Below are 24,204 nucleotides of genomic sequence, written 5' to 3' on the forward strand. Positions count from 1 at the left end.
TTTTTATTTATTTTTTTTATAACGATAATGCATTTAGCCACAGGGCCAGACTAAATTGTTCGGGCCGTATGTTTGACACCCCTGCTCCAAAGCATTTAACCCTGAGGAAAGCTACTTTTTTTATGAGGCAAAGCAAATGCATTATAGGGTCAAAAGGACAGTGAAACATGGAAATATTGCTTTTCATGGTTTTTATTATCCTGAAATCTTGCTGGGAAGCATTCTCCGTTCGCTCTGGGTTGGGGAACACCCAAAATCCCTCTGGTTTTATATGAGGTCATCTGGTTTTACAATATGCCAGTAAACAAAAATGCAGAACCGATAACTGTTGTAAGAGTAACAATTAAAAAAATAATAATAATAATAATTTAAAATTTAAGAACCTAACGATGAGTTTATGTAGTAATTTAATCCTCATTATTTCTGCAACCCATGCGTTGTCTGTTTATGGGCGACTCTCCCTGTCATTAAACCCATGTTGCATTCTTTCATATTAATAAAAAATGTCTGCAGAGCAAATGGGAATAAGAAACATTTGGGAACGTTGGCTTTTACAGCTTGACCCCTTGTTGGCCGCTGTCGTCAATTCGCCTCAAACCACCAGACAGCCAGTGTGGTGACTCTAATGGCTGCTGATGCAGATTCATCATAAAACATCATTTGAAGCACTTTGCCTCCGTTCAGCGGTCAGAGTTGTTAAGTTTTTGTCAATTTACGTCCTGAATACCTAAATTTATGTTTTGCTTATGTCCAAGTGATGAACATCTGTTTGACACCAAATGTATTAGCGGTACGGTATTAAAAGGGATATCTGCGCACCTGTCCCTTCATGGATCAAAGACTGGGAGGGCCACCTGAAGAAATGGCCTCTGGAAATGAATACTAGCATGTTTACCTGCTTTGTCAACTCAGGCGCTGCAGATGCTGCAACCTTTAATTGAAAGGATGCTGTCACTGTCTATTCTAGTTTAAACTCCTCTACTCCTAAACGTTAACTATGAAAAGAAACTGTGTAGACAAACCTGGAGTCAAATCCTCCAAAGTTTAATTTTACATTTGTAAACCACTCATGTTTGAATTTTTTTGCAGAGTTTATGTTCCGAGGCACAAATAGAACCAAACACAGGCCCCGGTTCCACTTCCCACAGATGCCACAATTTCACAACTACGATGAACGCTGGAGTCTGAATCCCTGAGATGCATTTTAAACTCATTACTGTTCCACACGTCCCTTATGGGTTTGAAGTGGCTTTACATATGTTGTTCACCCCTAGGAGTTCATGAGCCTGCCGCAGGATCTGATCTTGTGAGGATGTTTTTAAAGCGGCTTACCAAGAAGCAACAATCAGATGGTCAGTTTACCTCGAAAGTGTAGATTTTAAATTGTTTGCCTGACCACGTTTCACAGGCCGTGAAAACACTGGAGAGACATGTTAGTTTTTAAGAATACAGAAATAGTCATTCATTATAAAATCACACATTTGAACTTTATTTTTATTCAATTATTCCTTATTATGCTGCTGTTTGTTTGGTGTTGCAGCTCACAAGAAACAGCTATGAGCTGAGTGATGGATGAAAAATTGGCTTGGTGTGAAGATAAAAAAAAAAAAACACTTTCCTTTTTAATGGCTTTTTTTTTTAAATGCCCGATTACTTATGTGCTTTTTGGAACTCGTCTGTGCTGTAGCTTGAATGCTAACCTTTTTTGTTTTGTGTTTCCGCTGTTTCTCCCATTTCTTAAAAAGTCGGAGAGACGGCTCCACTTAGTCCTACACGGCAGCTGTGGGCGCGCCTCGCTGGAGGCTGAGAGGGAGAGAAACAGAAACAACCTTTGGAGTGTTTCACTGCTGTAGATTAAAAAAATTCATAGCAGAGCATCACTTCACTTTGTTATTCAATACTGAAGCAGCACTAAACTGTGAACAAATGAAAAACATGAAAAATGATAAATGCAAAAGCAACAAAGACATGAGAACTGTACTTTCTTTCCTCATTTAATACCTCTTAAAATCTGTTGTCTTTGTGAAGTTAGGTAAAACACAGCTGGATGCATGGATGGATATTTTATTTATCCCGAAGGAAATTTAAGAATTAAATAAAAGAAATCTAAGATAAACTGATACCACAGTAGTTTCCGTAAACAGTTCGTTGTTGATGCAAAATCAGTCTTGTGTTTTACCAAAATTTATACTTCTCCCCTTATTTATTGCAGCTGTGTTCAAAACATTCAAATTCAGAAATGATTGTGGAAATCAAAAGAAACACAAAATGTATAATTGTTCTTTTTTTGAGGGGGGCATTTTCTCTTAGGGCACCCAAACGGCTTGCAATGCCACTGGCTATAAATACAAAGATTTAACAGGAATTATTTTATTAATTTACTGTATTTAAGTTTTACCAACACATGTGTATATATTAGCAACTGTGTTTTTACCATGTCAAGTTCGAAAACGCTTCATGAAGCATGTTTGTGGTTGTTGTTTTTAAATTGTAATGAGATTCTTCCTCTTCTCTTTCTGGCCCAAGATTTTAATAAAGGGGTTTAAAGTGTAAAATCAGAACTTGAAGTTGGGCTGTGAAAAAAAGGATGTTAAGCATCAATATTGTTAAACTTTTTTTTTTTTATCTGGTACATTAAGTCACACTCAAATATGTTAAAATACAGCAACATTGGCTCAGTTCCCTGTGGGTTAAATGAGGCTAATGTTTCAGGATCACTGGTAGGTGTGATGGAGGCGTAGAGCACATGATCCTGAGTCCTCGGTCCGTCCCGGTTGAGTCCTGGTCCGTAGACCTTTGCTGCATGTCTTTCCCTCCGCTCTCAACCCCAATTCCTGTCAGTGTAGTGTAAAATAAGGCCCATTAATGCCAAAACAAATGGGGAAAAAGGAGTCACGGGTCTTGGTTTAGTTGCTACAGATCTAGGGTTTTCTATTTCCGTGTGGGTCGCCTTATTTTCCTCGCTCACAAACGCTCTGCAACACTCTTCCTGAAACAATAGGCTACTGGGGAAGAGTGATTCAGGCGACTCTCTCTCAGCATAATCAGATGTAGGCGGTCGTAACAAACGAAAAGAAAAAACGAACATTTGAGGTTCAGGGTGATTTTTAAAGACCTGAAAGTTAAAGGTTAAAGGTAACTTTTAATAGAAGGTGTAAAGGCAACTACTCAGAAGTCTAGGAGGTTTGGAGATGAGGTGAATCAGAGCAACATAAATGTGAAACATGAATCCCTTCTTGGTAGCTTAATGCTTTGAAGATTTTTAAGAGCTAAACAGAGTTATGGCAAAATTTAAAATGATGAAATTAGCATTCTGGAAAATGTGATGAAAATTGTGTTCCCACTGGTTTCACAGCCATAGCTCGGGGGTGACATAAGACCTGAAAATACCTTTTCTGGCATGTTGTGTCTCCTTTTCTAATAACTTTAGCGTGCCTTCTTTCTTTCTTTCTTTTTCTTTTTTACTGAATTTCTTCAAATGCCCGTGATTAAAGCAAACTGAGGAAAGTGAATTAGAATGACTTTCCCCACCGTTTAAAAAGGCTCGACTGTGGACTAAGTCAAGGTTGAAGCACAGCTTTTCTATAACCTTTTTATTCATTAATTGCAAATTGAATACTGACAAACCTATTGTTGTTGTTGCTTTGTCTTTATTAGTTATTATTAATGATGCATATTATTACAACTATTGCTAATAATAATAACAATAGTAATAATAATGGAGAATAAACCAAATTAGACCACTTTACTCACATTATCTCACATTCCTGGTCAGAGTGTGGCGTCCTCTTGCTATAACTTCTTGCTCCTCGATTGAGTTGATACGACTATAATTATGGTTCTCCGTGATTATTATAGTGTGTCCATTTCACAGTGACTTGTCAGGAAAAACCTATAATTCAAGCACTTTGAAGTGGAGATGGAGAATTGGCAAGAAGGGGTTTGCATTTCTCTCCTGTAACGTGACCGTCCTCTGCGGCTGTGGAAATCAAAATCTCTCAAAATGCCTTGTCCTTGTGTCATGTTTGGTCTGAAAAGAAAAACATGTCGACGGAGATGAGAGGAGGGGGGGGGGGGGACGGAAGCATGTTTTACAGGACGGGGAACGAGACGAGGACGCCTATGATTTATTAAATCCTTCTCAGGCTCCATTTTTGTAGAGAAAACGTTTGTTGTATAAACTTTCAAATGTTCTGAATATTATCATACTTTTCCATTATTTCTGCATTTGGCCAACTTATTTAGTTCCAAATGTGTCACTGTTTTGGGGTTTGAAGCAAAAAAAGGGCAATAAAACGTTTTTTTTTTTTTTTTTTTCCTGCACACTGAAACTGGGAGGGGTGGGAGAGAAATTCACGACCCTCTCCGCCTTTCACTCTCAGTGAAAGGCCTGACTTGAGTGGCCGCAAACTAGCCTGCAGCGTAAGGATGGAGTGCACTTTTACAATCAGGACAACAATGAAAGGGAGCACCAGAGCACGCAGACGTGTCCTTCCTGCCTAATGAAGCACTAGACTACCACGCTCGCATAAAGAGGCTATTATGATCAGCCATACAAGCTTTTTTTTTTTTGTATTATTAACCCCCCTTTTTTTTTAATTCGGCTGTACCGAATGCATCTCCCAGAGAAGGAGCAGGACAATGAGAACACGCTGAAAAGGAAATGAAAAGTGTGAAAGGGAGCAGGAGGGAAGAATTACGGGCGGCAATGATTTACTTGAGAGACTTGGCTTTGGGTGTTCATTAAAAGCGTTTCTCGTGTTCCAGGTGCCCGTTTCAAAAAGCTGATATCCCAAAATAGTTTGCGATGCACAGACTGGCGTCTGGGATCAGCCGATTTGCCTGGCGACTAATCCTCGGTCTTTTTTGCTACTGGTCAACAAATACAGCAACCACAATCCTAAAGGCCTTGTCTCCTCAGGTATTATCGCCGTAATCATTTTGAGATGACGTCGACGGCTCTAAATGTTTTTAACCTAACCTTTATCTTGTAGTTTCTCCTTTTCAACTCTAATATAGCTCCCACTCTGCAGTCCACTGTCCACTGATGGTGGACTTTACCGCCAGTATCTTCAAACTTAACTCTGCCAAATGTAGAAATAAAGAAATCTCTTATATAATCTTATAATTAATATATATTTACCAGTCTAAATGTATTGCAATTAATAACATTAAAAATATATTTTTTTCAATTCCCTGGATGGATTGACACTGTAACTTCTAATAAGATGATAAAAATGTTTTATAGTATTTTTCTATGGAACAGGGCTTGTTTACAGATCTGTCTGTCTGCACATCTGGAAATCTACATATACAGTAAAGGGTAGAGGTGTCTTTATAATTTAGAATTCAAATTCACAATTTGTCTTTTCTTTCTCAGCTATGGACAATTTAAAATATGTCAATAAAAAGCTCTATAGGTTAAACTGTTTACTTCCTGGTGCTATGAATGATCCACAGGAAGCCTTTCTCTGAACAATCATCTTTTTATGAGGACCTGAGTTAGTGTGACGAGACGCCCGCTGTGACACAACTATTTATTTGAAACATTGCCATCCACCAACAAATTACATTTTAAACAGCTTCATTATTTCATAATAGTGAATTTTATGTTTAGCATTAGTAACTGTAAACATAATTTTCTGTCTGTTGAAGGTTTTAGTCTTATCTCTAAGTATTTTGGTCCTTATTTCTTTTTTTCTTTTTTCACCTGGGTAAGTCCCCTCTCGCTGTTTTAAAAGTCGTACTTTGGGGGAAAATTCAACATGCCACCACAGATGACGTCACAATAAGCACGGAAGGAGTAATAAGCTATTTTAACAGGAAACGATGTCAACTTGAACACATCAGTGATAAAGAAAATGACTAACTTCTAATCTTTTTCCTTCTGTAACAACTTCCACACCAAAGAGTGTTGTTGTTTTCATCGCTATCAGGCAGCGCTTGTATCTGGTGCCTTCACTGATCGGTATAAACGTCTGATGCTTGACTTTCCATCCGGCCTTGTCCTAAGAGATTAAGCCAACCTCACTTTAGGAAATCTGCTGCAAAGAGATAAATATAAATAAGGATTTAATTGCTTATTTAAGATTATCAGGCTCGCAGTAATATAACATACATAAACATACTATAAAATGAATGAATAACCATTAAATCTAAATTCTTACTTTTTACAAATATGATGTTGCTGTAATATATTTTATTGTCGAATGGAGTTTTTCATTATTATTATTATTATTATTATTGTTATTATTGGGAGTTTGTTAATATCATGCTGTCATATAGTATATGTTTATGTTTTGAGGTGAACAATGATACTTAAAACGGTTAAAGGTCCAAATAGGCTTTCAATGCAATGTACCTTCTGTGTTTTGTTTTTTGCATAAATGTTTCCTTTCAATACCAATTTATGTAAAGATTTAGTGCTACAGAAAGGAAATCAGGCAACTCTGTTCAACCAAAGTAAAAATTGTTCTTGGAAATGAATCAGAGTGAGTTTAAATCAGAAGCACCACCTTTGTAAAAAAAAAAAAACTATATATATATATATATATATATATATATATATATATATATATATATATATATATATATATATATATATATATATATATATATATATAAAAAGACGGTCTGTGCATCTGCACAAAAAGACACCTGAGTAATTTCAGCACTGGAGTTTGATATTTAACCAAACGTAGAAAAATACATTTTTAAACTGGTTTTATTGTGAAGTGATTCCCAAACTTGTTGTTCTTCCATTTGGTGCTTGTGTTCTAGACAAACATCTTCTTAAATAATGAATCATTAATCTCGGTCCCACCTGCTTATTGTTACACATTTAGGCCTTCAGCTGTGGATTTAGCAGTAATCTCTTTCCATGTGTCCCCCCCCCCCCCCCCCTCTCCCTCCTCCTCTCAGGCCTGGAGTTCCCCTGGGGGCCGAAGCCCTTTGCAGAGGTGGTGGCGGGGCCCCTGCTCAGGAACAACAGGCAGACAACGGACAGCAGCTCTCTGGAAGGACACTACGTGGGAGTATATTTCTCAGCACACTGGGTGAGTTGGGAGGGAGAGGACGCTTTTTTTTTTTTTTCCAGACCCTTGAACTCTTAAAAACAGCAGAGAGACAACAGATTAGACCAGGACGAGGCGACTCTATTGTGCCATCAGTGTGACTCCTCTCTCCACTTCTGGATCTGTCACCACACCTCGGTGTGGCTGCAGGCTTTTGTCTTTCTGTGCTGCTGATAGGCGCCGAGGGTCACGACTCGCTGATGATCTGTCACTGATGAGACGCAGCGCTGGTCTCCTAAAGATACCCGGCACAACAGCTGCCGGAGCCGCGCCCTTAGACGGGGGCCGCTCAGAACCGTGACGCCCCAGTGCGCTGGCTCCGATCCCGAACACATTAAAAACTGGAAGAGAACTTGGTCACAAAAAGCCATCACAGCAGTGATTTCACACCACATTCAGGCTTGGCACTTGTGCAAAACTGTTATTAAAGACACTGTATTAAACAAGAGATGCCAGCACCTCAGTATGGACTTTTATTTTCACTGCAGTTTTCTATTCAAAACGAGATTTTTTTATTTTATTTTAGCAAAAACTGCAACAAAACATTCTTGTGTCACTGTTGCACTTTTTTTGTCTTTCGTTTAGTATAAAGTAATTTGATATGCATCAGATAATTACATTTAAACACTTTCTGGAATTAAATTTCTATTTTCCAGGCTAACTACAAAAAAGATAACAGAGTTTTAAAAAGGTTTCCAGAATGTATTCCTTAGCTCATTCCCTCAAGATTTTATCCATCCATCTATTCATCACTGCATCACTTTTCCATATGTCCTGTTGTCTTTCTGCCTTTTGTTTATCCATCCATCCATCCATCCATCCATCCATCCATCTATTGTCCATCTATGCATCCATCCATCCGGCCGTTGGTTTGGTCGTACATCTACCTCCATGTGTGTTGAATTGTCTTCATGTTCTTCATTTGACCATTCCTCTATCTTTGAATCAATCCATCCATTCGTTGAGCTCCCTTTTACCAGTCTCACTTCTACAGGAATAAGTTCCTGGATAGTTTGGTGTATAAATGTTGTTTTTTTTTTTTTAAATCTTGCGTTCAGAAAAGAGGGAGTGCAGACGAGGAACAAACTGAGCATGGGAACGGCTGAGATTTTTAGGCTGGTCTGTTTTCCTTCCTGCGGTCATGACACCCTTATGTCATCCTGATGCCAGCCATACCACCCCCCCCCCCCCCCCCCCCCCCCCCCCCCCTCCTGGTTGGACTGGGATCTCCAAACACACGCAGCAGAGCAAACATGTCCCTGATCTGCAGTAATGCATCAGGATTAGCAGCCGGTCTGTGTTTTAGAGCAGCTGGATACAAAACAGGAGATAATTACCAGTTTGTGGAAAGGCATTTAGTGATAAACATGTGGGAGAGTCATCCAGTAACGTAATGCGTATAACATTGTCTGTCTCTGACTCTTTTTTTGCACACAGAGTAAAAAATGGAAAAATATGACATTCGCTTTCAGTATTTTCCAGGTTGGTAGGACTACGTTAGGGGAAAAAAAGCACGGAAAAAACATTAGTATTGCTTTTTATTTAAAGGAGCCAGACTTTCTTGTAGCCTTTAAAGTGGTCCTAATCTGTAGTTCATCCTGGTACGGTTCACTTTCCTTTGATTCGGTAAAATTGAGATATGCAGACAAAAAGAAGACATGTGAGGCTTGTTGAGAGCAGCTTTTGTGTTTGACTGTCTCTAAAGATCCAGGAGTTTAAGGGACTTTTACAACCTGCTTGATTTAGGGCTTAGCTTTAAGTGGCTCAACAAAAAAAAAAAAAAGAAATGTTCCTCTATAAAAAAAATTGTTTGCTATATGATACACTCCATAAGGGATTATGGAAATAATCATACAACTGTTCAAATGTCACTCATGATTTTAGAAGATTTTACATGAAATTGTTTGCTTTTTAATAGGTTCTTTAACAAAATCAAAAATAAACACATCTTCGTTTCCAGTGATTCGAAAATGTACCATTTAAGACCCTGGTGTCTTTTATTCTTTTTAGTGTCCGCCATGCCGCAGTTTGACCCGGGTCCTGGTGGAATCCTATCGGATCATCAAAGAGTCGGGTCACAAGTTTGAGATCATCTTCGTCAGCGCCGACAGGTGAGCGTCACTCACCAAGGATGGTTTTATTTTATTTTTATTTATTTTTTATTTGTGCATCTCCCTTCTGAAAGAGGTCCTGTAATGGTAAAAGGACATTTTTCTGAGTGCTCTTTGTTTTTCGGGCCACCATTTAGGTCAGAAGAGTCCTTCAAGCAGTATTTCAGTGAGATGCCGTGGTTGGCCATTCCATATTCAGACGAGGCTCGGAGATCTCGACTCAACAGACTTTATGGAATCCAAGGTACTTAAATTTTGCAAATCTTACAGTAAGAATTCAATGCAAAAACGGATCTAAAGACAAGTAAAATGTTCTAAATGTTAGTCTATTTGTCCTTGATTTGAGCCAGTAAATAAGATTATCTGCCAATGGAATGAGTATCTTTACCCCTAAAATAAGATAATTAGGTAGACTGCACTTGAAATAAGATAATGGAGATGAATTGTTCTTATTTTAAGTGGAAAAATCTTATTCCATTGGCATATAGTCTTATTTACCTGCTCAAATCAAGGACAAATAAACTAATTTCAAGAAGATTTTACTTATTTTTAGTTCTATTTTTGCAGTGAACTAGAAAAAGTTCACTTTTTGCCACCTACAACTTGCTTATAACAGTCCATACCACGTAAATAGACTCATCAATGGCTTAGACTGCTTTATTATTATTGTATTATTGTTTAACTTATGATTTATTTTCACTTATTTGGTTATTTTCTTTGTATTTCTCTGCCGGGGAACCAACTCAGTTTTGTTGTAATGCTGCCAAAAGGGCACAATGACAAAGAAGCTTATCTCGGATAGAAGGCGCTTTATAATAACCGCCCCTGATGCAGGACCTGAAAGCTCGCTGCGTCGGACACAGATTCGCCCTGAAGCCTTAGGAATGTGGCTATCTGGCTATCGAGTTAACTGTCTCTCTGGCTGAAGCTTCTCTCCTTCACTTCCTCCTCCCCCCTGATTCCCTCCTCTGCGCCGCGGAGGATGAAGAGAGCTGGAGCTAAGGCTGGAGCTGGCTCCGACTCTGTCCTGCGAAGAATGTTAGGAATGCCCAGAGGACGAGTCAACAGCCCCCCCACCACGCGATTAAAATGCCTGCAGTCCTCGATTGGCTCCACTTCTGCAAACCTCAGTCCCAACCCCGAGTGCAACTCACTGACTCATGCGCCGTTTGTGGCCTAATGGTGTCTGTTTCTGATAAGAGGGTTTTTTTGCAAAGTAAGGAAAAGGTAATTATGATGAGAGTTTAAAGAAAAGGTCTTTTCCAGTAAAATCTACTAAAGCGGAAGGGAACAGTGAGGTCAAAAAATTTCCACGTAGCGAATAAAGTCTCAGTGGGAGAGGGGAAACGTCTGCATCACAAAGCGATAATTGACGGAAATGACCCGCACTCTTGCCCATTTCCCCCCCCCCCCCCCCTCCTCTCTTTGTCTCCCTCTCATGTCAACCTCTTTTCATCTGTCCACCCCTCCAGGTATTCCCACGCTGATTCTGCTGGACGCAGACGGTCACGTCATCACTCGACAGGGCCGCGTGGAGGTGCTAAATGACCCGGAGTGCCAGCTCTTCCCGTGGCACCCCCGACCCGTGCTAGAGCTCAGCGAGGCCAACGCCGTGCAGCTCCACGAGGGGCCCTGCCTCGTCCTGTTTGTGGGTGAGCAGAAAATGATGAAGGTTCTTCACCTTTTTTTTTTACGAATGCATAGTTCCCACACGCCTGAAATGGAAGCGATCCACGCCCCTAAACGTCCATGTCGCTAGGTCACCAGGAAATGCTGCGTAACCACGATCATCATGGCTTCCAGGTAGACAAAACGAAAGTATATTGATGCTCTTGACCAAAGTGCAAGAAGACGATACATCCACGAAATCGCTGCTGTCGGAATCGACCCGTATGAGGTGGAGGACAAAAAAACTGCCTCTAACATATTACTATGACATCTTAATTACTTAATGAACACGAAGAGTTCATACACAGTGGAGGACCTTCATTTTAAACGGATTTGGAAAGGAAGTCCGAACTCATCGTGTGAATAACAAGGTTCCGATGACTGGCAAAGTATTTAGAATAACATACACGTTCATGTCCCTCCTGGCTAGCATATACCCCGTTTACACCACCCCTTTTTAACCGTGCCGAGACCGGTCCGAGCTCGGTAATCGAGATGACTATCGAGTGTAAATGGAACGCAAACTGAACTGAACCGAGCCAGACACAACCGGACCGCTCTAAATGCAGACCAGTTCCATGTGGGGGCTCGCCCCGGTTTTTCAGTAGCCTGGTTCTCAGATAACTAAAGCCCCATTTACCCTTGTTAAACCGAGCCGAGACCAGTCTGAGCTTGGATAAGTTAACCAAGCTGAGACGACCGTTTACACACCACACTATGCCGGTTCCTTGGTTGCTCCTCGCCTCCTAGTGACGATCTGCGTTACTACCGCTCTCTGGGATTGAAGGCGGGACCGAGCAAATCAGAATGGCGGCGCCCGTAACATTCAGGAAGTTATGGTTAGACAGAGTCGGCTTTTGGGACGTGGATAAGACAAACGAACGTCTAATAAGGATTTACAGACGCAGGAAACAACGACAGACGCTGAGGTTCATCACACTGCTAAGCAGAATCATCTCTGGAAATAGTGTGGCATGGTAAGGAAGCTAGTATTATTATGAATGTCTGAAATTTGTCTTAATGGGGTGTGAATCGGGACGTGCAGCCAGACACGCCAGAAAAACCGCGGACAGTCAGCTGACTGTAAGGGGATGACGCGGTCTGCTCATGCACTCTTCGTTATCATATAACCGGGATAAAAAAAATAAAATAAAAAAAAAAACAGGCCGAGACCTGCTCAGGAACTGGTCTGCATTTAGCACGGTCCGGTTATGTTTAGCGTGGTCCGGTTCAGTCTGCTGACCATTTACACACAAGAGTTATCTCAGTTACCGAGCTCGGACTGGTCTCGGCTCGGTTAAAAAAAGTGTAGTATAAACGGGCCTAAAGAGCCAGCTGACATTTCAGACATTCATAAAAATACTAGCTTCCTTACCGTGCCACACGGTTTTCAGAGATGATTCTGCTCAGCAGTGTGATGAACCTCAGCGTCTGTCGTTGTTTCCTGCGTCTGTGAATCCTTATTAGACGTTCGTTTGTCTTATCCACTTCCCAAAAGCCGACTCTATCAAGTAAATTCACCAAAAGTTGCCGTCTTCACCTGACTCTCCGCAAACAGCGAAATTTAACCAAACATAACTTCCTGAATGTTACGGGCGCCGCCATTTTTATTTGCTTGATTTCCTCCTTCAATCCAAGAGAACAGCAGTACCGCAGATCGTCACTAGGTGGCGAGGAAACAAAGGAACCGAGATAGCGTGACGTGTAAACGGTCGTCAGAACGAGGCTCGGCTTGGTTAACTGATCCAAGCTCGGATCGAGCTCGGCATGGATCGGTTTAACAAGGGCAGTGTAAATGGAGCTATATACGAGCTACATTAGCTTAGCTATTAGCTGGTGCTACAGTTAATGACACTGATATTTCTCTCGGTATAGTGTTGTGTATGTACAGTATGTATAAGCTCAGCCGTTTCAGAAGCGATTTTTGCCCACAAACATGGCGGTAAATAACAGAGTGCCCAGATATGTGGGGTCACGTGAGAACAAAGTATACAAAATGTGATCCTGGACAGACATTTCAGCCTGTAGCTGTGCAGGGACATACGTGACACGCCCTGCAGCTGTAATCACAGCGAAAGGTAGCCCTTTGGTAATGCTGTCGCCGTATTTGTTTAGTTGATTATCAAGTGGAATGGGAACCAGACTTGATGACTTTAGAAAACTCAGGAAAGATAGGATGGATGCACAACGACGACCCTCTGAATGTGAGAGCCCACCGGCGTCTCTCCGGATCAAACTAAACTATTAAAACAAGACAAAGAGCGTCTGTGCAGCTTTTCTTTCATCTCCTCCCTTGTGCCGCAGTCATCTATGCTCCTCATGTTTTCCCTGCTGTCACTGAGCGATGTGTTTTCATTCCCTCTTCAAGCAGTTGTCTTCAAACTTCTAACATCATGCTGTGATTGTAAGGTTTTTTTTTCCTTCCCTTGTTAAGATGCTGAGGAGGAAGGTGAACTGGAGCCAGCCAAGGAGTTGATTCAGCCAATCGCGGAGAAGCTCATGGCCAAGTACAAAGCCAAGGAGGAGGAGACGCCGCTGTTGTTCTTCGTCGCTGGAGAGGTGAGACGACACGCACCAAGCAGGACGCTGAACTTTGATTTTTAATGACATCCAACATTTCTGACTTGTTTTTAAAGCTTTGTGAATCTTTTGACTACAAAACAAACACTTAAAAGCTTTTGTCGTCATGCTGAAATCTGCAGGTGATGGCAACCTGCTTTTGTTTCCAACTTAGACATATTTCAGATTCACGTTTATCATTTTTAAGATCAGAGAGCTTTTTATGTAGTTTGTTTTAATGATTTTAAAAAAAAAGAAACTGGTGCAGCAGGGCCGGGTTTGAACTTCATCATTCAAGGATGAACAAATTGGCTCTGCTTTTAACAAATGGTCTTTCATTGCTCTTTTCACCTCATGAACATAATATTGAATTTTGGGTTTACATCCCTTTTTAGTTAATATTTTTGATTTCATGAACAACAGTTATGCAGCTTCCTCTTAAAGGTATACTATGCAACCGGGGTTGATTTTCCAGCGAGGCTCCCCCCAGAGGGCGAAAGTAAAAGTGCACTGTCGTAAAGATGCTCAGCTGTTCTGGGTTCTCCATCAAGCCAGGCGCGGTTGTTTTGAGCTTAGCAGACAGGCGAACGCAACGAAAAGTGGAAAAAACGGCAGTACAAACAATGACTAACACAGTGAAGGTATGAACATCAAGCTTCCCGCAGCGCTATCTTGGCGAGGCCGCTGCCGCCGCCGCCGCCGCCGCCGCCTCGCCAAGCCGCGGCCCCTGCCGCAGCCCCTGCCGCAGCCGCCTCGTCCGTTTTATTATTATTATTATTATTTTTTTTATTTTTTTTTTTATGTTGGCGAGACGCTACCGCCACCGCCTCGCCAAGCCGCGGCCGCCGCCGCCGCCTCGCCGCGGCTGCCGCGGTAGCGTCTCGCCAACATAAAAAAAAAAAAAAAATAATAATAATAAAAATAAAACTCGATATGCTTGCATGTTTATGTTGTTGCTTTCGCGCGTGCATATAGTGAATGGCAGGGAAAAAACACATGGAGTTCTCCCCGTAAAGCAAGACTTCTGTGGGTGCGGGCCGTGAGCTCTTGCTCTTGCAAGTGCGGTATTTCCCCCACAGACCCCCAGGGCGGCCGAGAAAACCTTTGTTCGACCTGAAATGACTCATTTAATCATCCAAAATGGTATGGAACACATTAATTAACTGAAAAATGTTGCATAGTATGCCTTTAACATATTTTCAGTGAATCTTTACTTTTGACGTTTATCTAGAAGCTCCTGGTGTGTTTCAGATGTTGCACTCAGTCTGAAGTGCTTCTATGGTCTGCATTTACCTCCATCCATGAGATCTGACCAGCTCCGCCCCGCAGCATGATGCTGCTGTGGGGATGGTAGGTTTAGGTTAATCTGTGGCATTTGAGTTTTGGTTTCTTCGTTGCTATTCTTGGCAATAGAAATAATTGAAAATATTCTTTAAAAACGTAAAACATTGCTTGTCCTGCTGGCCTCATGAATGTTTTTTGTTTTGTTTTTTTACTAAAGAATAAGGCAAATATGTGTTTTGGATGGATGTGATGGACAAAAGAATGAATAAGAATTTATAATCGCAGTTTGGTTTAAAACTCTACTAAGATTTTAATGAGCAAGAAAGTAGAAGTATTCGTTTGTGTAGCCAATAGGAGCAACAATATTTCAATTGTTCCCAAGCGTATAAATTAGAGTCAGTCTCTAGTGCCAAATAATAATTACCAAACAAATCTGTTATTAGTCTTCACATACTAAAATATAATCCCACATATTTGTTTTTATATGATGTGTATTAGGCCAGTAAATGTACGTTTAAAAAAAAAAGTTATGCTCTGAGCAGCAAAGATCCAGAGCTGTGGGTCTCTGTTGAAATGGCGTCATTTGGAGTATCTGTGACCATCACTTTAACGCTCGCTTTGTGAGGATGAGACCTGGAGCGCTGCACAGCAAACGTTGTTTCACCGGTTAATCTGTTAACCAGGCATCCTCTCCTCCAGGGGCCGTTTCAGGTCATTTTTGAGGGGTGCTTCGGAAACTATTTTATGAGACAGCCTTGTTTCAAACCTAAGAGTTACGATATATAGTTTAGATATCACATAAAAAAATTACACCAAATAAACCTGTAAGGTATGACTGTAATAGTCGGGTCCGGTTGTCGTCAGTCTTAATTCTTTGCGGCAATCCTAATATTCAGGTTTGACTTTTGAAATCGGCTTTTATTTTTATTTTGAAAGTGACTGCCTGTTTTTCTGTTTGTGGGAAGCTGGCTGCTGCTGCGCCGTCACCCGTGTGGTGTGCAGAGGGAAAGAGCTCTTCTCAGTTAAACAAAGTTTCTGGGAAATTTGAGTTGCTTTCAAGAAATGTCAGTGTATGCCAAGAAGAATGACTGAAGCTGGTTTAACAAAAACACAAACACTGGAGTGTGTATTTCCTGAAGTCACAGTAAAATGGTGAACTGTTTTTAATGGACTATATTTTCATCTGAGGCTTTGCAATTAACACTGAGAGAGAAGCTATTTTTATTTATTTTTTTTAAACAACCACATGTTCTCATCAGGCGGTTTATGGAAAATCTAAATTTGCAATAAATAGATATTTGTTTTTGTTCAAACTATGATACAGTTCCTTACCTGGTTACTTTAAACAGTCAGTTGTTGTCATATATAGATAAAAATCACATTTACTGCAGTATAAAATTTATTTTTAGAATGGTTTAAAGATGCACCGGTCCAGCTTTTCATGACTGATAGTAATGTCAAGTTTTCTTTGAGAATCTAGAAGAAAAATTTACCACATCACCCAACCGAAATATGCAGGAAATTACAAAACTATCCACGTTTATATTTTAGAGCATGTCGCTAATATATCAAAAAGTATTCATCAAAGCAAAAAAGACATAATGCATCACAGGGCGTGATGATTGTTTATTCATTTATGTGGCAAAAAACAGAGCCAGTTCTTAGTTTTACTAAATTTAATGCATGGGGGGGAAAACTGAGATTCCCCTCCACACCTCCGTGGTAAACATTGCACATGTTGGATATTCATAATGTTTCATGTAAGCAAGTTATTGACAGGAGAGAGTGATTATTTATGGTACAGGCAATAAAGTTAACCTATTTAATGCAACGCTTCATATTTTTTCCCGCTTTTGTTATAGTTTCTTAACATTTGTTCACCTACTGATGATTTTATAACTCGGATACCTCATGTATGGTGAAGTAGAGCAAAGTTCAGCTTTTTAATATAATGTAAAACAACATTAGCCATTGTTTCTGGATTGTTTTAGTCAAAAGCCCCCGTTTGTTGCTCACTGGGGAGATTAGCACCCCTACAGGTCAGGTCCTAGAAGACGCCCCGGCTCTTCTCCCACATACTCCTTGCTCAAGATCAACCTTCATGATGGCAGAACTCCCTCTTTATCGTGTTGTTATGTCTTGACCTTTCTGGAGTCGCTGGAGTTCGCCGCAGCAGACTTAATTACTTAATTACCTTATAATTTAGTCTCCTCAGTCCTGCTTCTCTCTGCCTTCTCCTGGTTGTCGCTCTCCTCAGCCAGCTGGTCGAGAAGCAGCGCTTACTTTTCTCAGTTACTAAAAAAGCAGACTCAGGTTTCAGCTGCATGTCACCCTGCCTGCTCAGCTCCTGTGCCTTAAAGCAACACAACACGATGGGATTTTTTTCTGACTAGAAAAGACCGTTCCTCATATCGTCTGTGTCAGGTCGAATAAAAATGCTGGCCCACAGACAACAAAGAAACATTGTTTCTCTGGAGCTTGTAGTGGTTCACGAGCTTCTCTTCTGTACGTTTTTGGCGTTTGATTCCCTCGTGGCACACAGCCTGAGCCGTGCGTCCATGTAGAGCGGGTTTATTTTCCCGGTTGAAGTTTAACCGGTGATAAAATCACCAGGTTTGCTTTCCAGATTGGGTTCACAGTCGGGTATTAGTCCTCGCTCCAAAGGTTCAGTGCAGCTTCCGGGCTTTGGGCCCAGAGTCCTTCACTCAGCCCTGGGTTTGCCCCGGTTGTCACCAGGTTTGTTGCCAAGCCAGCTGCTGGGATTCTGTCTCAATAATAAGGCATCAGGCTGGCGGTTCTTCCGAGAAGAGGCCATTCAGACTATTTTACCCACATGAAGAAAGGCACACTCCTGCTCTTAGAGCCCTGATTTATAATCTCGCACTTCATTACTTTAGTCTAAGGTAATCGTGGTCGATAGTTTTGTGGGTTTGCTCTTGTGTGAGTAAACCAGTCATCAAACCCAAAAGAAAAACTTTTTTTAAATGATCACAATGTAAATTGAGGAATTGCTGAAGGCTTTGGCTTTTGTAATATACCTTTTTAAACAGTTAGGTGGAGAGTGTGCACCGCCACGGTCTTTTTGATCCCTGTGCTGTTACTCTTATTTTAATAAGTGGAGGAAATGTTATGCAACCGTAAGGTGGGCAGCAGTGACATTTGAAGTACATAAGTTTACATTCACTTATCATGGAAACTGATGACTTAAGATCATTGAACCTTTTATTGATGCATTTAAGCCAGTCTTTAATGCATCTCATCAAAGCAAGACATTTCTACCTAGATTTCTCTTGATTTTTCTCAAATAAATGCAAACACTAATATTTGGTTAAATGTCCCTTAGATTTAGAATCCGCTTTAATGGCCAAGTTGGCTCATACAAGTCATTTTACTACATTTCTGCTTTGTTCTCAATGAAGTTTTTTTCAGTACAAATATACAACAAAGAATTATTTTTTTATTTTTCTTGAAAATGTATAGATGTTTTTACAAAACAGGAAGATATGGTTGGATTGCTGCAAATAAGCATGGCATCGATCTGGGTGCTTTAACAGTTAATCAGAGACACAGTCTTGGGGAAGAAACCGTCTCTGTGGTGGCTGGTTGTTGTAAATGGTGCTGTGTAGCGCTGATCTGAAAGTAAACGTCTAAGCAGACTGTGTGCAGGATGTGTGGGGTCTGCTGAGATGTTAGCTGTCCTATTCCTTACCATAGACCTGTACAAGTCCTAGACGGAGGGAAGGTCAGCCCCAGACCCAATTGTTCATTGTAGTACGGGCCTGTCCTTATTCGTGGATGAGTCAAACCCAACAATGATGGATGTGCATAAAACAGGTTGAGTAATGAAAGTGTAGAAGATAACCAGCAGCTCTTGTGGACGGTTGTACTTCTTGAATTGCCACAGAAAGTGCAGCCTCTGCTGAGCCTTCTTCTGAACAGTCTCTGTGTGAGGACCGTCTCAGGTCCCAAGAAAGGGAGGTTCCCTAGGAACAGTGATGGTGAGGGTAGAGAGTGGGGCGGAGGTGGAAGGCCACCGTCATCTCCACTGTCTTTAGCGGGTAAATCTACTGGTCATTCTTTTGTCAGTCAGGAAGCTGGTGATCCATTGACAGGTGGGGGCTGGCGCTGTGAGCTAGACGAGCTTCTGTTTGTTGTGTTGAAGGCCGAGCTGCAGTCTTCTAACAGGATCATGGCGTACGTTCCTGGGTGGTCGAGGTGGTGCAGGACGAAGGTCTGTGATCTCCTCCGGATGCTTCAACACCAGTCACTCAGGATGTGGTGACCACCGACAAGGGCTACAGACATTTAGTCATTTAACCCGTTGATGGTGCGTTTCTTTGGGACTGGGTCGATGGTCCCTTGTCTGTATGAGATTACCTCATGCTTCAGAGACTTGTTGAAGGTCTCAGTGAAGATGAGGACGCCAATTGCTCATTGAAAGTGCACATGCATGACTTAAACTTAGACTTAGACAACTTTATTGTCATTTTGTATGCACAGAGTGCATCCAGAACGAAATTTTGTTTGCATACAGCTTGAAATTTAGATTACAGGATAAGATAAAGTTACAGGGTAAAGTGCAGCAGTGATTTAACAGTACAACAATTGAAATGTAAAAACAATGCAGGATAAAGAGACAGTGTGTGATCTCAGTGTACAGGTGAGTAATTCTTAAAAACCATTTGTATGTGCGGAAATGATTTGTGCAAGAATGCATCTTAGAGAGGGAGACATTGTCCAGTCATGGAGCTTTCCTGGTCTTTTGACACTGAAAGTGTCCATTAACATCTTCCTCAGTGATCTTAAATCCAGATAAGGGTTCAGGGGGCGAGGGTTGTTTGAGCATTTGTGTCAGCGAGTTGTGGCCAAGTTGGTGGGAAGTGTGACTGGCTGCTTTTCTGCAGTACAAGCTGTCAAGGTCATCTACCAGATGAGGATGCTGCTCGGGATGGGGAGTCAGGCTCATGTAGGCAGTGATGTTTCACAAAGCATTCCACACTGCTGGTGGGTCGTTAGCTGAGGAGATGTTTTTTAGCTTCTCCTTGTAGTTTCTTAGCTGCCTTGATGTCCGTGATGAGCTCGTGGCTGGCCTGCTATTACAGAGCCCCGGTCCCCACTGACGTAACCTCTTCACTGTTCCTGAGCAGGTTCCTCAGGTGTGATGTGAACCATGCTTCATTTTTAAGTTCTGAAGACGGAAGACTACCTCCAAAATTCACCTCAGGATAACAGCTAGATTGTCGACAAATTGTTGAAGGCTAGATATAAATGGGTTACCAAATAGCAAAGGATCTCAAACACACATTTAAACTGGCTTACTGATGGATAAATGAGGCCAGAAAGAGCATTTCTAGTTTATTTTTTTTAATGGACATAACACATATACTCATTGCTATTGCTCAAACCACAAATGTATTTTCCTTACAAATGTGGCAAAATTAAAAGGGACAAAGTAGCTTTCCAACAGTTTAAGATCCGTGGCGTAGTTACAACAAAGACGTAACGGAGCTCAAATTTCCTCACTTTTTGTCCGACTTTATTTAGTCGGACGTAATGTACAGCGGCAGCCCTTTGCAGCTGCGGTATTGCACACGCTGGTATTGTAATACCAATTTCAGATGTTGTGCAGCGTTATTACATTTTGCCTTTTAATGTGTCATTTATAAGTTGTAAAATAAAGAATGGCCCATTGTGTTAAGAAATATTGTCCCTTGGGACATTAATGTGTTGTTAAAAAAAAAAAAAAGGATGCTGTCCATCCTCTGGGGACATGGTTGAAGGTTTTTTTTTTGTTTTTTGTTTTTTTAACCCTCAGCTGAGATTTTTGTTAGACTTATCAAAGGCCATAATAATCCTGCTGTGGTCTCTTAGCGGTAAACACCCGATGCCGGGCAGCAGTGAGGCCTTTTTTCTGTTTTTTGTTCTTATATAGTGTTTGAGCTGCAGAGAACAGGCAGTGAGGGGGGCGGAGGGTCGGGGTGGGGGGGGGGGGTTGTCTCTGGAAAGGCCGCGCCTCAGGAGGAGCAGTTTACACAGGCAGGGTAACCAAACAAAAGAAAGATGCACGACTTCCTATGGAGGCCAATGCTGACGTAGAGATTAGATCTTCTCGCGTAGGAAAGGCTGGAGGGGTCGTAGTGACAGATTGTGGTTTCTCCGCGCTGCTTGCCTGTGCGATCCCTCATCCATGCCTCATGTGGCTGTAAGAGAGCCTGAGAGGGAGTGGGGTTTTATTTGAAGCAGGAGGATATAGCAGTATTTCACCAGGAACAATGCCTGTCTTCAGTGACTGCTTCCATCTGTGAGCATTAAATGGTCACCGTTCGGTGACTCGCAGTGCAATAAAACGGGCTCCATTCAGAGGAAGAAACCACACAGCAGCTCATCTGTTTCTAGTTTTACAAAAGCAGAGGTCACCAGCTTTATCCTGGCATACTTATCCTTTTTAGGTAGCGGCACGCCAAAGGTACACAATGAAAGTCTCTGCTCTGATTGCTTGCTTTGATCTGTTTAGCTGGGATTGCTAAAGGTCTTCTGATAACAGACCATCAGAGAGCTGTGGGCTTGAGTAAGGGGGGGAAATGCGTCTTAAATACAACAGAAAACGCATCTAAAGTCGCCTCACTAAAGAGAAAGTCAATAATAAGCTCAGAATGCCACATAAATCAGTAACCTTAGCTGTAACCTCACAGGGAATGGTTCTCTCACAAGAGCCGCTCTTTGTCGCAGTGCCACCTTCTGGCCTCGTCTTGTAACTTCAGAACTTAATCTTTTCCATATGAAACCGATTTCTTTTTTTTCTTTTTTATCTCGGAGTCTACCTCTGAGCCAACAAGTTAAGCTGAGAGGGGAAATCAGGTCAGGAGGAGGAGGAAACATCCATTCTCTGTTGGATCAACAATGTAGCTTAACTATTTGTCAGGTAGGCAACACTTTGATCCACAGGAGCCTGTGTTCAGACTGATGGTGGGAGATGTCTGCCTTGTACCTGAAAGATCAAGGCCTGCTGTTATAGAGCTGTTTTTTTTTTTTTTATTGAAGTGAACTGTTTGACCTTACTGGGAGATATTCCACTTGATGAATGGATCTCTGTGCAGGCAGGGAGGCAGATGTGGAAGTTCTTCCAGCTGCAACTAAAACTGAATCTTTAAGCTGTCATTTTTTTTCCCCTTCTTTATTTCTTTTATTGCAATCTCAATAATTAATAAATAATGGCTTAAACTTGCTTGAAAGGCACACCAGTGGCACAGGGGTAAGGTGCGTGGCCCATGTACGGAGATCTTAGTCCTCGACAAGCTGCCCACCTCAGGTAGCCCCCATGGGCCACATGTGGTTCCCACCAGCCTGTTCTAAAAATAGCACAGCTCATCAGCCAGGTGCATCTAAATTGTAATGTTGTTTCGTTGCTCTTTATTTCTAACCACACATTTTTATACATTTAAAATGTCGATCTAAAAACAAAAACATGAATTAATTTATTTTTCTTACTCATCTAGTTCAAAAGTCACTACTGTTAACCCTCTAAGACACAGTACTAATGAAGCAGCTCTGTTTAAAAAAAAAAAAAAAAAAAGTGTTGGTGGCCCCTGCTTTAGACATAACTGCAGAAGAATTTGAATATTCACTACATTGAATACAATTTCCACATCATACCCCTAAAACGTTTCCTTATTTTGTCGTTTTACAAACAGTAGCTCCACTGAGCTTTATTGGAATTTATGCGCTACACCAAACAAATTAGTGCAAATCTGTAAAATTAACCTTTTTAATTTTTTTTAAACAAAGACACCTGCAGTTAAAGCTGTAGGTGTTTTTTTTTTTTTTTTTTTGGGGGGGGGGGGTGTCTCCACCTGCTTGTACATCTAGAGACTAAACTTGTTGGTTGTTCCTCTTTGCAAAAATGACTCAATGGCAGCCATATTGGATGGGAAAATGGTGCAATTTTCAGGTTGGTGCGGACTTTGACTGGGCCATTTTAACACATGAATGTGCTTTGATGATCTGCAGTCAGACTTTATATTCTTGGCTGCTCCCCAACAGCCATAATAACTGCTTACATTATAGTAAACGTTTCACTGGTTGTGATCCAACCACTAATTGTTTACACCATTTCCAAATACTAAGGTAACTTGCAGATGCCTTAGCTGGGATGTTGCTGCAATGTAATATGCCTATTACATACTGTATTATCATACATTATGTAAATATGGCATTTTCTATTTTTGCGTGTTATATAGATAGGCTGAAGTTTTTTCCACTGTCAAATAGTTTTTCCCTTTGTTCAATATTTACTCTGGCATTTAACCATATCTTGGTGTTTCTTTGAAGCTAACTTTGGAACAGACCGGTTTGCTCTTTTTTTTTTTTTTTTGTCCTCATTGCTATAATTGTGTGTAACTGTCCGTGTGTCGCCACTGTCACACCCGGATTCCCCCACTGCGGGACAATAAAGGAATTCTTTGATCCAAACTGTGTCATTGTAGCTCTGCCCGTGTGTTTAGTGTCGACATCCTGTTGGAAAATAAACCTCCACCTGTTACTCAACTCTCTGGCAGCCTCCTGTAGGTTTTCTTTTCCTCGTATTTGCGCCATCTTTCCACCAACTCTGAATAGCTTCTCCGTTCCTGTTGTTGAAAAGCATCCCCATAATGGTGTTGCCACGATATTTGTTTAGACTGATGTTCAGTGTTACTTTTCTACTGCACAAGGCCTTTTGAATGTTGGATAACGTGTTCTCATATGACCAAAGCACCTTTTTCCACATGTTCGCTGTGTCCTTTACAAAATGTCTTGTAGGAAACGGTAAATGGGACTTCCTTCCACCGTCTTTCAACAATGGCTTTATTCTTACCATACCACCTTTCTATTTCTAAAGCACTTTATAATAACAAAGGTCATCAAAGTGCTGTACGTGCAACTGCAAATAACAGTAACATTAAATTAGACGAGTAAAACACAGACAAGCTAAAACAGAAAAATAAGATATTTAAAATGTATTCTTGACACTGTGCCATACAGGGCAGGTTTATGGAGCGCGTGATTTATCGTTATGCTGTTAAAGCATTGGCGCACCTGCAGTTCCTCCAGAGTTAACATGGGCCTCTTCTCAAATTATTGCTTTTCTTGCCCGTCTTGTCAGTGTAGGTGGACCTGCATTTTCACATGTTGAACTGCACTGCAAAAGGGAGGTAAAAATAGGTAAAAGTAGGTAAAAATCCTCTTGAAATTAATGTATTTCTCATTGATTTGAGCTGGTAAATCAGACTATTTGCCAATGGAATAAGATTGTTGCACTTGAAATAAGATGATGGAGATGAATTGTTATTATTTTAAGTGCAGGATATCTAATTATCTTATTTTAGGGGTAGACATTCTCATTCAATTGGCAAATAGTCTTATTTAGCTGTTCAAATCAAGGAAAAATATACTAATTTCAAGAAAATTTTTACTTACTTTTAGTTCCCTTTTTGCAGTGTGAATGGTAATCCGTGAGATGTTTAGGATATTGT

The 24,204-nt window shown here is 41.0% G+C and overlaps 1 protein-coding gene across 2 annotated transcripts in view; it reads left to right on the forward strand.

Annotated features, from left to right (window-relative positions):
• Window positions 1–24,204, forward strand: part of nxn (nucleoredoxin) — an 88,852-nt gene that overhangs the window by 62,661 nt on the left and 1,987 nt on the right. For both annotated transcript variants that reach the window (XM_036149572.1, XM_036149573.1), the window contains exons 3-7: window positions 6,922–7,055; window positions 9,084–9,184; window positions 9,322–9,428; window positions 10,657–10,836; window positions 13,287–13,411. In XM_036149572.1, the coding sequence (XP_036005465.1) occupies window positions 6,922–7,055; window positions 9,084–9,184; window positions 9,322–9,428; window positions 10,657–10,836; window positions 13,287–13,411 (647 nt within the window). The remainder of the gene's footprint in view (window positions 1–6,921; window positions 7,056–9,083; window positions 9,185–9,321; window positions 9,429–10,656; window positions 10,837–13,286; window positions 13,412–24,204) is intronic.

The sequence above is a fragment of the Fundulus heteroclitus genome, chromosome 18 (genome assembly GCF_011125445.2).
Source record: "Fundulus heteroclitus isolate FHET01 chromosome 18, MU-UCD_Fhet_4.1, whole genome shotgun sequence".
NCBI classification, from domain to species: Eukaryota; Metazoa; Chordata; class Actinopteri; order Cyprinodontiformes; family Fundulidae; genus Fundulus; species Fundulus heteroclitus.